General features: G+C 43.0%; 1 protein-coding gene across 11 annotated transcripts in view; it reads left to right on the top strand.

Moving 5' to 3' along the window:
• Positions 1–14,772, top strand: part of MICU3 (mitochondrial calcium uptake family member 3) — a 217,103-nt gene that overhangs the window by 125,167 nt on the left and 77,164 nt on the right. For 8 of the 11 annotated variants that reach the window (XM_033944444.1, XM_033944437.1, XM_033944454.1 and 5 more), the window contains exons 8-10: positions 3,857–3,895; positions 11,070–11,165; positions 11,645–11,745. In XM_033944444.1, coding sequence (XP_033800335.1) covers positions 3,857–3,895; positions 11,070–11,165; positions 11,645–11,745 — 236 coding nt within the window. The remainder of the gene's footprint in view (positions 1–3,856; positions 3,896–11,069; positions 11,166–11,644; positions 11,746–14,772) is intronic. The other 3 variants (XM_033944388.1, XM_033944417.1, XM_033944428.1) reach the window with 3 other exon arrangements.

Below are 14,772 nucleotides of genomic sequence, written 5' to 3'. Positions count from 1 at the left end.
TTATAGTGTTAGATGTTGGTTTTCTGATGCAAAGCCAAGCAAACTCAACTGAAAACAGCTACTGCTATCTTGACTGTATGATGTGGGCCTTAGGAATGAGGTTCATAGCTACTTTATGTCATACCTTGACCTAAGGTTGGCTTCTCATGATGACTGATCCACATGATGTCCTATGGGGTACCTCAGGGCTCAGTGCTAGTACTTGCTTTATTTAATCTTTTTTATTAGTCCACTTGCCACATTGATTTAGTCCTTTGATGTTAATGGTTTCACAGATAACATACTGATGTTTTATATTGACCCACAGTGTCATAATCTCACTATTCTTAACTGTCTAAGTGCTATCTGGACAAGGTTAAACAAGCTTAAACTCAACCCTGCTAAATCTTGGCTAGATTTTTCTTTCCCCAGTGTTAGAAGGTACACCAATCACTTTAATAAGCTCTGTTAAAATTTTAGGATGTCTCTTTAAGTCTTTGTGTATTCTCCATGATTAGACATCTGTTATCCAAATCCTGCTTTTTTGCATTGCATCAATTACATTCTGTTTGGTTCTACCTGGATAAAGAGGCATTCCTTTGCAAACAGCATATAATTTCTTACAGATAGGTTATGCACCCCTTCTCACGAGTTGCTTGCAGAAGACATCAATCATTTTCTTCTCTCAACCCCCTTGTCTCTCTGGGCAGTGCCCCCTCTCCTCAGTTTTAACTGCAAGCAAGTTGAGAAGATGGCTTTTCATCTACTCTGCGCTAGATTTTTTATTTTCAGGTTTTAATTCGATCTTTTATTGAGGCTTCCCTGTGCTAAGAGGTTCCCAGTAGTCCTGAAACAGCTCTGCCTGGGAAAAGGTCAGCAGTACCTGCCTGGCTGGCCTGCTCTAAGACTTGGAGCTCAGGAATAGGTTCCATGGGAGCGGTGCTTGCCCCTGTGGAGTCAGGTGCATGCGTGCAGGCTGATTTGACTCTGTGACTGGCTGGGAGGCTTAGCGGAGGTTGGTTGTGTGCCCCCCACCAAAGAATCATGTAGAAAAGTGAGGGGTCAAGGGTTTAAGGTTTTTAGAACCTGAATAAAAGGCAGCTCGAAGAGACAAGCCGCTAGAGCCACCCTTTTCTAGTCTGAGGCAGAAACACCTACTCCATTTCCAGCTCCAGTGAGAAGCTGATGCAGACAGATGCACATAGGAGCTGCCGCCTGCGGCTTTGTGCAGAGAAACGACCAGCTGGAAGGAAGAGGGAGCTGGCCAGAAGAAGGTAAACACCCACTGGAGGGAGGCACGTACTTGGGGCTCAGAATGGAGGGAGTGAGGGGGAGAGGGTTGCTTTGGAACTTGAGAGGGAGGGAGACGGGCACGCTGGGGACACCGAAGGTAGAACAGGATTCCCCCCACGTTTGTAAGTACGAATCCGACGTATATCGAATGTTCGTAAAACGGGGACTGCCTGTACATCTCGCTTGCCTTTCCTGATTGCCTAGCAGACCAACCTATGAGTGCTTTAGAGGCTTTTGTGCCTTTATAAATTAAATATAATCAAAGGCGCTAATCACTTTTTAGGTACTCTAGTACAATTTCCCCTTATTAGCTCATAGAAAGTTCATCCAGATTTGTTTCTTTTGATTCCAGTAAACAAGGAACTGCTGTTTCTAAGCACACACTGTCTAATTCTTTCTATTATGGCCAGGCAAATATAACTCTGGAGGGACATGTCAAGATTCATATTAGAGCCAGGGTGGTGTCAGCGGCCCACCTAAGATTGGTTTCTACAGAAGAGATCAGTAAGGCCGCAATGTGGACTTCTCTCCACACTCTTCTGATGAGAAATCCTGACATGACTGTGGAGTCTTATGAGGTTTAGAATCCAACTCAGATCAACTAGTCTTCAAGGTCTCCTTTTTTCATTTAAAAGGGGAAAATGAAAAATTCCAGAAATGTGTGTTGTTTCCCATTGGTGCTCTTTGTGATGGGGGGGGGGGGGTTCCCTTTATTATTGGTAGTTAGAGGTTCCCATGCATGAAAACTTGCTTGTTCTCAGAAAAAGCAAAGGAGCCCTTTTACTAAGTTGCAGTAAGTGATGGCGACTAGCATGCAAAAAAAAAAAAGTATTTCACATTCTTTGTGCCATCTGCACGTACTAAGCATGTGGTATTTTTTTTTTTAATTATTTTTTGTAGGGAATGTGTCAGGAGCAGAGAATGGGCATGGATGTGCTGACATTACCAGCATGCTATTTGGTTAACACATCCATAACACAGGGAACTTTTAGTGCCTCCTAAATTGGAGATGCTTATTAATTTGCCAGCTTTAACATTAGTGCATGGCCAGAAATAAAACAAATAGTAAAAAGTCCTTTTTTGATGGTCTCACTAGAAATGGGCTTTGGGCACAGGAAAGGTTCATATAAGGATACTCTCTGCCCATTTCTTAGCATAGCTTATTAAAGAGCCCCAAAGTTATTCTCTAGAGAGAGCATAATGATCATCTTAAAACCTTCCTGCCTCCCCAAGGACTAAGTTTTCATTGTTATAGCTATAAATAGAATTGGGGTGACAGCATGCAACAGCACAAGTTTTGAAAACTCCCTCATGTGCTCAGTAGAGCATTCTAAAAATCTTAGCTTTTTAAGCATTTCTCCAACCAGGGCTATGTTGGATGACATCATCTCTTAGAAGGTAAGCAGCTACACTGGGCGTCCAAGTGGCAGATGAAATTTAATGTGGACAAATGCAAAGTGATGCACACTGGGAAGAATAACCCGAATCACAGTTACTGGATGCTAGGGTCTACCATGGGGGTTAGTGCCAAAGAAAAGGATCTGGGTATCATCGTAGACAATACGATGAAACTTTTCGCCCAATGTGTGGAGGCAGCAAAAAAAGCAAACAGGATGCTAGGAATTATTAAAAAAGGGATGGTTAACAAGAATAAGAATGTTATAATGCCCCTGTATCGCTCCATGGTGCGCCCTCACTTGGAGTATTCTGTTCAGTTCTGGTCTCTTTATCTCAAGAAATATATAATGGCACTAGAAAGGATCAAAGGAGAGCAACCAAGATGATAAAGGGGATGGAACTCTTCTCGTATGAGGAAAGACTGAAAAGGTTAGGGCTCTTTAGCTTGAAGAAGAGATGGCTGAGGGGAGATATGGTTGAAGTCTACAAAATCCTGAGCAGAGTTGAACGGGTACAAGTGGATCAATTTTTCACTCTGTCAAAAATTTCAAAGACTAGGGGATACTTGATGAAGCTACAGGAGGAAATATTTTTTCACTCAGAGAATAGTTAAGCTCTGGAACGCATTGCCAGAGATTGTGGTAAGAGCAGATAGCATAGCTGGTTTTAAGAAAGGTTTGGACAATTTCCTGAGGAAAAGTCCATAGTTTGTTATTGAGAAAGACATGGAGGAAGCCACTGCTTGTCCTGGATTGGTAGTATGGAATGTTGCTACTCCTTGGGTTTTGGCCAGGTACTGGGGACCTGGATTGGCCACAGTGAGAACGGGCTACTAGGCTTGATGGACCATTGGTCTCATCCAGTAAAGATATTCTTATGTTCATGCAAATAGGATGGTCAATGTTTTTGATAATATAGTATCTTCATATTAATGGTATTTTATGCAGAAATATTCAGAATGAGCAAGATCTCCTTGGTAAACTGGTTTTTTTAACATTGTAATTCTGAATTAAAATATTCTCTCTGTAGTTTTGGTTGCAATGGATCTGTTCTGAATTCTATGATCCAAATATGTTTAAAAACCAGCACGTCCTAACCTATTCTGTTTTCTTTCTTTCTTTTACTGCGGTTCATGGCTTCATTCTGAAACGTGACTCTTCATTTGGCCCTTTTTGCTGTATGTAAGCGTCTTCAGCTATATGGATACCTTGCATCTACTAACAGTGTATGTACTCACAATGTCTTAGCTTAACGTGTGTTAAGCTTAACATTTTTTCTCTCTGAGATGATACACTTGTTTTACATTTATGCATTCATTATTGCTCATTCAGTTATCAATTTACCTTACATTAATGTATGACTTATATAAATGAAAGTTTTATGCTCTTTTTGCATGCACCTTCTTTTTATGCTCTGCTCCCCTCCCTCTTTTCTCATTCTTCCCTTCACATTCTGTTCTCTTCTCTTAATCACATATTCTAGTGCAGTGTGGCTAGTGGTCCTGATATCTAAGATCTTGTATCTGAACCAGCAAGTTGCTTGCAGAAAACTGTCGGTCATATTTTCCAACTCCAGCTCCTTCCTTGAGAGCTGCTCCTGCCCCCTCAGTTTGTGTTCTGCAAGCTAGTTGCTCAGAATTGGAGGGGTGGGTTAATCTGCTCTGTGGTTTTATTATTTTTAGGTATTTTTGCTCAGTGTTCTTTGGAGGCTTGGTATGCAGAGGTTTCCACTTGGTCTGCCTGGGAGAAGATACAGACTCACATAGCAGAAGTCTGCTACTAGTAGGATCAGTTCCTCAGGGGTCACCTAAGTAGCCAGTCTGCAAGTATTTTTTATAGCTCAAGGGATGTTGCCTGCATAGCTGCTCGCATCCCTAATTCAGTCAGGAGCTTGAGCGCAGGCCGTATGAGCTCCTTTCTGGCTCAGCTGGGACTAAGAGTGGGCTGGCTATATAGTCCTTTCCCCCTTTTCACAGCGTGGTTTTCCATGGGTTGAGGTTCACTCTGATCTCGATATGTCCCTTTGATTTCAGCTAAAATCCTATGCTGAAGCAGGCACCACATGTGTAAGGTTATTGAAACCTAAAGGGAAAATCAGGGGGTGGGGGCTTAAAAGTTGAATTTGAGTGTTTCTGATCCCAGAGCCCAGGTTCCTTACCTCCAAAACCCCTTTCTCTGTGATTATTTTCCTTCAGGAAAGTTTCCACAGGCCGTTTTTGGTGAAATTTTTCTGATGGTGGCCATCTTGGATTTTTAATAATCTTTTTTTTCTTTTGCCTCCATCTGCCTCAAAATCGACTGGGATGGACTTCTTAGGCCTTTTTATCTCTATATCATGCCAAGTTTACGCTGGATGGCCGGCCAAGGAGTGTCCATGTCCTGCGTGCGATAGCATATGGGGGAGGGGTGGGAGCTTCAGGCTTAGCCTCCTCTGTGTCCTCCAGGGCTGGGGATCCCCAGGGGAAGAGACCCTTTCCAGTACCCTCCGAATCTGTATTAACTAAGCACAGTCGCTTGGATGCAGTGCCCAGGAGGACACACAGGGGGTCCCTGCTGGGGTTGGAGAGACCCCCAGTACCTGGCTTCACACCAGATTTTGTGAACTTGTGGAATGCTTATTTGAGCTGGTAGCAGTGCATCAGTGGCGGCAGTGCAGGGGTCCTCCCTTCGACAGGCATCCCAACCAGATGAAAACACAGACTTAAACCAGGAAGTTCAGTCTGTCATGGACTGGAAGGATAGCAAGAAAGATTCCATGCCATTTTTATTCTAGGATAAAGTCTCCCTGGCAGCAGGAGGTGATGGCAACATTGGATCAGGGGGAAGACCCCACAGTTTGTCAGTTGTTTAAGGTCTCTGTGCTTTTGTGGGTTATTTCCACCTCGCTGCAAGCGTTAAAGCTGGAAGCCCCACTAGCTGCTGCTTCATCGGGTCAGAGGCCTGAGACAGGCAAGTATGACAAGTATGTGCCACAAAGGAAAATGCAGATGCCACCTTAAACCCTAAGGCTAAAGCTTCAAATCAATGCTTGAGGAGCAAATCCACTTTGTGGACCTGAAGATCCTTTAATATCACCCCTCCTTCACTAGGAAGGGAGATTCATTTAGTGACCTGTGCAACAGGGAATCCACTTTCAGCTGAATAAAGCACCATCAGATACAGCTTAGCTATAGTTTAACCACTCGAAGGAATCCCTCTGGTGACTTCAAGTGGTTAGTGACAAGCTTAGTGGTGACAAGCTTAGTGGCGTCTGGATGTAAGAAAAAAAATGTGGTTAGAGCCACAGAACTGCTCATAACCTAGTGGGAAAGATCTCCAAATGCTCCTTTCTGGGGTGAATTGTACCGCAGATGCTCTCTATGATCTTATCAGAGTTATGGCCAAGGTCTCGGCCTATGCTATCTTTACCCAACAGTTACTCTAGATCAGAGAGATGCTACCTTTAAAGCTATGCTAAGTAGGCTTCCATTTCAGAGGCAGATGCTCTTTTGCAAGGGCCTAGATGATCTGATGGTCAGTGTGATGGGCTGTCACCCCAAGTCTTACCGGACAGCAGACCCCTGATGGCTTAGAGTTCAGATCAGGGCAATTTTCGAGACTCACAAAGTTTTTGTATGTTTTCAGAAGGCCAAACAATGCAAAGACCCTTTCAGGGATCACAACAGAGATTCAGCGGGGGCAGGAGACAGCAAGCCTTGGGCTCTCTCCCTTCACCAGTTGCGAAGAAAGCACAATGTTGCCAGACAACAGGCTGAACTCCCCCAAATAGGGAGCAAGCTGTCAGCCTTTTGGTTGGTTTGGTCTCAGATTGGCTGGACTGCTGGGTTCTAGACATCATCTGGGAGGGGTACAAAATCAAGTTCTGTGCCCTCCTGCCAGGCCACTTTGTAATGCCTCTAGATGGCTGGCCAGAGAGACCCATAGTAACATAGTAGATGGCGGCAGATGAAGACCTGAATGGTCCATCTAGTCTGCCCAACCTGATTCAATCTAAAAATTTGTTGGGTTTTTTTCTTCTTTTTCTTCTTAGCTGTTTCTGGGCAAGAGTCCAAAGCTCTGCCCGGTACTGTTCTTAGGTTCCAGCTACTGAAGTCTCCGTCAAAGCTTACTACAGTCCATCTACACCCTCCCAGCCATTGAAGCCCTGCCCTGCCCAGCCCATCCTCCACCAAAAGCCATATACAGAAACGGACCGTGAAAGTCTGCCCAGTACTGGCCTTAGTTCTTCAATATTTACTATTATTTTCTGATTCTAGATCCTCTGTGTTCATCCCATGCTTTTTTGAACTCCATCACCATTTTCATTTCCACTACCTCTCTCGGGATCACAATCCAGGCATCCACCACCCTCTCCGTAAAGAAGAATTTCCTTACATTGTTCTTGAGTTTACCACCCCTCTACCTCAAATTATGTCTTCTGGTTTTACCATTTTCCTTTCTCTGGAAAAGATTTTGTTCTACATTAATACCTTTCAAGTATTTGAACGTCTGAATCATATCTCCCCTGTCCCTCCTTTCCTCTAAAGTATACATATTCAGGGCTTCCAGTCTCTCCTCATACATCTTTTGGCGCAAACCTCCTATCATTTTCGTCGCCTTCCTTTGGGCCTTTTTGTGTCCTTTGCCAGATACGGTCTCCAAAACTGAACACCCAAGTGGGGTCTCGTCAACAACCTATATAGGGGCATCAATACCTTCGTTCTTCTACTGGTTATGCCTCTCTTTATACAGCCCAGCATCCTTCTGGCAGCAGCCACCGCCTTGTCGCACTTTTTGGGCCATAGAACTGATCCTGGTCCATCTTAAAGGCAGGCGCAGCAGGCCACCTTAAACTCTGGGGACTGCTTTGGTACATCCATAGTGTCCAGGACCACTAGACACATTGCACTAGAAAGAAAGATTAGGTTCTTAGTTTGGAAATCTTCTTTCTTGTAGCTGTGTCTAAGGGTCCTGAAACCACATCCTGTATATGGGCTTTACCTGCCTTCTGCCTTAGGATCAATCTGGATTTGATGAATTTTTGTGTCTTAGAGGAACTGAGATGAAAAAAAAGAAAGATTATGCATCAATAATTCATCATGACCATACAGTCTGGTTTCAGCAGACCTGCCTGTCAGCAGGTCATGTGAGTAGCTTTGAGCTCTATACATGATTGGTGCTAGTTGCACTATTTTCAATGTTGTTACAGAGCAGAACAAAACTGTAGTGTCGAGTATTTTCCCCGTTTTCCTCCTCCTGTTAATGTTTTTTTGTTACAGTGCTACTTGATTGATTTTGTACAAACTGAGGGGGCAGGAGCAGTTCCCTGGAAAGTAGGTAGAGTTGAAAAACATGATTGACAGTTTTCTGCAATCAACTTGCTGTTTCAGATACAAGACCCTAGTGTTCAGGACCACTAGACACATCTACAGGAAAGAAGATTACTGAGGTAAGAACCTAATCGTTCTTCAGCTCTTTTTCCTGATCCTTCCTCTCTACCATCTCCTTCCCTTACATTTTCTTAATTTGCCCTTTTTCCTCATTGTGTCATTTTATACTACTATTCTGTGTTTCTGTAGAAAAAGTTTTAAGTTTAAACATTGATCAAAGTGCACTGCCATTTTTAAACTGCAGTGAAATCATTTTTCCTTGTTTGACAAGTAGAGGCAAATTTTAGAGCATCAGATCTGTTAAATAACTTCATTGATCCATGTCAAAATAGTAAATTGATTTGAGTTAGAGGGGCATAATTTAAAAAAAACATCTAAGTTCCCTTTTGGCCTAAGCCAGTAGATGCTGAAGTTGGCAGCAGGGAAATAATCCATTCTCAAAAAAAAAAGTCCAAATTGAGGGTTTTTTGAGAATGGCCTACCTACACGTTCAGCAATCTACTGGCCCAGACTGCTACTATATCTATCCCTACACCACATTCCTGACCAAAAAAATTGCCCAAGTCCCAAACGCACAAACCCAGACCTTTTAGGCGTAGGAGGGGCTAGTCATTTTATGTAAAAGCAGGATTCTGTAACTGGCGTCTGCCAAAAAACAGCGTCGGTTACAAAATCCTATATCTGGCCCACCCCCCACCACAATGATCACAGCCACGATCGTGATCCCCCCCTTGACAAAACCCCGAACCGGCAGGAGGGATCCGAAGCCCTCCTGTCGAAGATAGCACCTCCGAACCGCCCCACCCTCCCGTGAACACCGGAAGGAGGGATCCCAGGCCCTCCTGCTGAAGCACACCCCTGACACCCCTCCTTCGAATACCAGCAGGAGGGATCCCAAGCTCTCCTTCCGAGGCGCACCCCTGGAACTGCCCACCCCCCTGCGAATACCAGCAGGAGGGATCCCAAGCCCTCCTGCCGAGGCGCACCCCTGGAACAACCCCAAGGCAACACCGGAAGGAGGGAGCCCAGGTCCTCCTGCCGAAGGCACACACCCCCATGAACCCCCCCCCCCGAATGGCCACCTCCACTAAACGCCCTCCCTAACCCTGGACACCCTTCTCTTGCTTACTTTAACGTTGGCCGGCTGGCCGGGTTCCCAGTCCGTCTGTCCAGCAGGCCCACCATCCTCGGAATGGCGAGCCTGGGGCCTGATTGGCCCAGGTGCCTAAGGCCCCACCCATAGAAGGGGCCTTAGGTGCGTAGGCAAACTGGAGTTTGGCCAGTTGCCTAAGGCCCCTCCTAGGGACGTGGGGGTTTGGTGGGGACCGTTCGGGGGCCCACGGAGGGGTGTGCCTTCAGCTGGAAGGCCTGGGCTCCCTCCTGCTGGTGTTGTTATGGGGGGTAACGGGGGTGCGCTTCGACAGGAGGGCTTGAGATCTCTCCTGCTGATATTCGAAAGGGGTGTCGGGGCGGTTCTGGGGGTGCGCCTCAGCTGGAGGGCTTGGAATCCCTCCTGCCGGTATTCAAGGGGGGGTTGGGGTATCGGGGGTGTGCCTCGGCAGGAGAGACTGTGATCCCTCCTGCCAGAATTCAAGGGGTGGGGGTTGTTGGGGGTGTACCTCAGTAGGAGGGCCTGAGATCCCTCTTTCCGGTATTCGAGGGGGGATGGGGGGTTTCGGGGCTGCGCCTCGGCAGGAAGTTCTGGAATCCCTCCTGGTGGAGGTGTCGGGGGTGCACCGTGGCGCAGTGGTTGGATCTACAGTCTCAGCACCCTGGGGTTGTGGGTTCAAACCCCGCGCTGCTCCTTGTGACCCTGGGCAAGTCACTTAATCCTCCATAGCCCCAGGTATGTTAGATAGATTGTGAGCCCACCGGTACAGAGAGGGAAAAATGCTTGAGTACCTGATTGTAAAAACCGCTTAGATAACCTTGATAGGCGGTATATAAAAATCCTAATAAAACTTGAAACTTGAGAGATTGATCATCTCTCCTGCCGGTATTCGCAGCAGTTTGGGGGGGGAGCATGATCACGGCAGGGAGTGGGCAGATTGCCGGGGCTGCTGAGCTGATCACGGCAGCCGTGATCAGTTCAGTGGCCCCTATTCAGAACTTATACCTGTTTTGACTTGGTTTAAGTCAAAACGTATAAGTTCCGACTGTGCAACCTCGTTAAACTTTTGGTTATACTTGCAGTACGACTAAGTCTAGTTTGGCCTACCTCCCGCCCTTTTCCCGCCTACAAAAACGCCTCTTTTCGCTCTAGGCGTTCAGAGGCAGGGGAAAGACCTACGCTGGTTTTAGATATGTCTAAAACCAGCTTTGATTATCGGTACTTGGAGGATCTGTCTTTTAGATCGGCCAAGTACTGATTTAGGCCACTTTTTGGACGTTTTTTTAATTTTAATTATGAGCCCCTTAGCATTTCATTTGTTCATGAAAGTAAGCATCCTTTCAACCAAAAGACCATTTCATAAGACTTACTTGTGTCAATAAGTTTTTTTTTTAGGCCACACTAGCTTAGATATGATGGCTGTGTTGATATATCAATGTTTAGTGACCCTTCTGCTGAAGATGTAGTGCAGGGGTGTCAAACTAAATCACATTAAAGGGCTAATATCTAAAACCCAGGCTGTGTCACAGGCCAGACCCTGCCCAATCTCTGCCCCAGACCCCACTGAATCTCTGCCCAAGACCCTGCCCCATAACAATACTAATTGTAATATTATTGCTTCCATTAATTTTTCATATATACAGACAATATAATCTTATTAACAACACATAATGGTTAACCACAAAATTAAACTACACAAAGTACACTGTATGCTTCTATTTTAGCTTTCAAGGAACTACAATTTAATCATAAATATTGCAACAAGACTTTATTTTTTGAGCAGGGATAAAAAGAAAAGCTAAAACTAATTGACTGTTTTTGAAGTATGTTATAGTTTTAACTGTCTCCATTTGTCATCATTCTGAGTTTTTTAAAAATTGATTTCAAACAATACTATTGTGCTTCTTGAAATTCTTACAGGTGCTTAGAACAGATACACAGGAACCTGTCCCTAGAAGCTACTGGGACACATTGAGACGTAGCACAAGTCAACTGTTCTTTTCAGACATTGCAGAGGTATAACACTATTCTGCATTGTCCATGAAAGATTTGCTTTGTGTTTCTTTTCTTCTTCCATTTTAGTTGATTTTCCCCAGTACCACCTCAAGAAACATTTTTTATTCATACAAATTTGTGTTTGTGATTTCAGAATTTAGCTTGTATGAATTTGATCTGCATTTTGAAAGATACTTATATGAAATGTATTAAAGGGTATTTTTGTTTTGCGTCATAGTGTGGAAAATCTTAACACATCTACTGTAGCGCTCTCTCTGAATGCATTTTGGTTTGTAGAAATTGTAGCATTTTTCTCTCTTGTTCTTCATTATTCAGATAAATGCATGAATTGTGTGGCTATTTCATTTAAAATGTATTTTTTTTCTATTTTCATTGCTAATTTTGCCTGAAAAGTATGTATGAAAAGCACTGTGCATTCAGTTCATTTTCAAGTCCACCTAACAGATTTCTAACACTGCTGTTTTTTTTTTTTCCCCAAGCATGGTGTTGATTTATCTAACCTACTGGTGGATACCACACTACTTGTTCATTTTTTTGGAAAGAAGGGAAAAGCTGAGCTCAACTTTCAAGATTTTTATAGGTGAGCTTTGAATATTACATTTTGCATCTGTTAGGGGTTTGCGCTTAAAACACGTTTAACTCTTTTATTTTTCCCCCTGTTCTTTCAAGCCATTTATTTTTAGAATGGCTTACTTGTATTTATCAGACCTAAACTAAATTATTTATTATTTCAGAAAAAAAAAAACCTCTGACATCTTCTTTATTTGATACATTTGGATTTTTTAAAAAATGCATATAAATTATTTTAATGCTTTGCTTCTTCCTAATTTTGTATTGATCTCTTATTTTGTAAATCACAATGGACCTTTTTCTGATAAAGTGGTTAAAAAGCTCTGTATTGTAGTATTTGTTCATAATTTTTGTTCCTGGGTAGTAGATGTAATTTCCTAATTGCTCATGCCTGAAAACTATAGAAAATGTCTGTTATTTCCATATAACTTTGATTTTGTGACCAGGGTAGTCAAATTTTGCAATTGGTAAATGCTAAGTTTTCATCTTTTCATTCTTATAAAGTTATAAAAAGCAAATTCTCTATTCTTCTCCCATTCCAACATGGTTTTCGATCTAATTTCAGTACAGAAACATTATTATTGTCACTGATCTCTAAGATTCATAGCCTATTGTTTCACAATAGATTTGCTATCTTGCTGCAGTTTGATCTTTCAGCAGCTTTTGATCATTCTATACTGATCTGTTTACTTTCTGAGAAAGGTCTGGATCAGAAAGTACTGAGATGGTTTACACTACGCACCTATGAGGTATATATTGATGGTGAAACATCTACCCCATGGAAATCTGCCTGTGGAGTCCCACAGGGTTTCCTGTTGTCTCCTTTACTTTTTAACATTTATATGACTACATTAAAGAACTTCAATTTAGCTGCTTCTGAAACAATTTTTACATATGCGGATGATATTTTTATTCTATTAGAAGTAGATCCAAAACTGAACAACTTTGATCTAAATATAAATTCTTGTATTTCCAGACTTCAAATATGGGCTACCTCTGTTCAAATGAAACTTAGTGTAGCCAAGACAAAATTATTATGGTTTGGCCCAAAAATTGAACAGTTGCCTCTTTCTGTAACTTTGAATTCTGGAGAATCTTTGAAAATTGAATTTTTGTGTAGAGTTCTGGGAATAATATTGCAACTCTCCCTTCCTCTCTTCCACCCCATGTCCAACAATTCTTTCTCTTTCCTTTTTCCCCCATGTGTAACAGCTTTCCCTCTTTCCTGTCCCCCTGAGCAGCAGTTTTCCATTGCTCCCTCCCGTCCCCCTGAGCAGCAGCTTTCCATCCCTACCTCCCATCCCCCTGTGCAACAGCTTTCCATCCCTCCTATTTCCCTATTCAGCACCTCCCGACTGCCACCCCACCCCAGTGAGATCTGACATAACTTTGCACCTCCAAAAGCAGCAGCGGTGGCTAGCCAGCAGTGTTATGAACAGGCTGCTAGAGGCCTGCCCCGCCAGTGCCTTCCTCTGCCACTTCATCAGTGACACAGCAGTGAGAAGGCCCCGGCAGGTTAGGCCTCAAGTAGCCTGTTCAGAGCGCTGCCTTGGCCAGCCACCACCGCCACTGCTGCTTTAGGAGGCCCACAGGTATGTCAGGTCTCACTGGGAAGGGGGTGTTGGTCACTGAATCGGTGAGTCCAATTTTTTTTTAACTAATTGATTTGAATTGATTCACTGAAGTAAATCAGTAAATCTGCGAATCGGGCAGCACTACCCAGCAGATCCCACTAGCAAAAATTTTGTAGGAAATTCAGTTGGTAACCAGGATAATTTACACCACATCCCCCTACCCTTGCCCCTTTTCATTCTGAATTTAATTTAATCTTAAGAGAAATACAGTAAATACTTAAAAACATGAGCCACTCCCACAGATATGAATTAGTAAGTTGTAGTGCTATTATTATCAGAACCCCATCACAATTCTTGTAAAGCATGAATGAAGCATAAATAGCTGAAGAGATTACTTTGAAATGTTAGTACATGAGCATCGCCATACTGAGACAGACCAAAGGTCCATCGGATCCAGTATCCTGTTTCCAACAGTGAGCAATCCAAGTCACAAGTAGAAGGCAAAATCCAAAAAGAGTAAAACATAACAGAAGATGTGTTCATAATGAAAAATGTATAACTTTTATTTTAAAAAAGCAAACAGAAAACATTTTTTAGCAGTAGGAGAAGGGCAGTATGGAGGCTTCACCAAGTGGCAGAAGGACTTCAAGCCAGCTGGAGGTGGGTATGCAGGGTATTCTTATCACCTGCAACATGAATGAGTGCAAGTGTGTGGATAAGGCGTACAGCCTACTGAAAAAGTATGCCAACCAGCTGTATGGGCTGGAGAAGGTGGTTGCCAGAGCAGGAATAATCCCAACCAGAGGAAGAGATTCCACATGAGACCCAACCAAGAGATCCTGACTATTTAATTACTCTCTTTAAACAAGGCTTGGATCTTGTTTTGAAATTGTGTAAAGGGGTGGGGTGGGGGGTGAGGGAGAGGATAGAGACTCTGTTTTCTCTTCTCCTTGTGTGTGAGATGCTTGTGGTAATGTTTTTCACTTGTGTATTTAAAAATTGTTCTTTGAACTGTTTGATTATAGATCTGTGTTCTCTCCCCATTTTTGCTACCTGACTGGTAACCTTTTAGTAGGCTTTAAAAGTATACTTTGAATTAACTCATAAAAGAAAGCCTCTAGCATCCCTTATCAATGTGGCAGCATGCATCTGATAGTTTCTGTATTTACAATATTGGCTATAGTTTCTAGTGATATGTAAAGTACAGGTCTTAACAGTACTAATCTGTGGAAATGTTGTTACTGAATGGTTCTGATAAAATTAATATGTTATTCCCTGTAAGCTCTATTTACGTATACAGATACAATAAAGTCTTAAGTATTTTGCTGTAAAGAATATGATGTTTGATGCTAAGAATTAAAAGCACAAGTTTTTAGAGGTTTGTGATGTGTTTCTTTTTAAATTTTTGTTCAATAGTTTACAGAGCTTTACACAGGTCCTTCCTGTGAGCTAAAGGCATTTTT

The sequence above is a fragment of the Geotrypetes seraphini genome, chromosome 1, assembly GCF_902459505.1.
Source record: "Geotrypetes seraphini chromosome 1, aGeoSer1.1, whole genome shotgun sequence".
NCBI lineage: Eukaryota > Metazoa > Chordata > Amphibia > Gymnophiona > Dermophiidae > Geotrypetes > Geotrypetes seraphini.
This window is presented reverse-complemented; position numbering and strand designations above follow the sequence as displayed.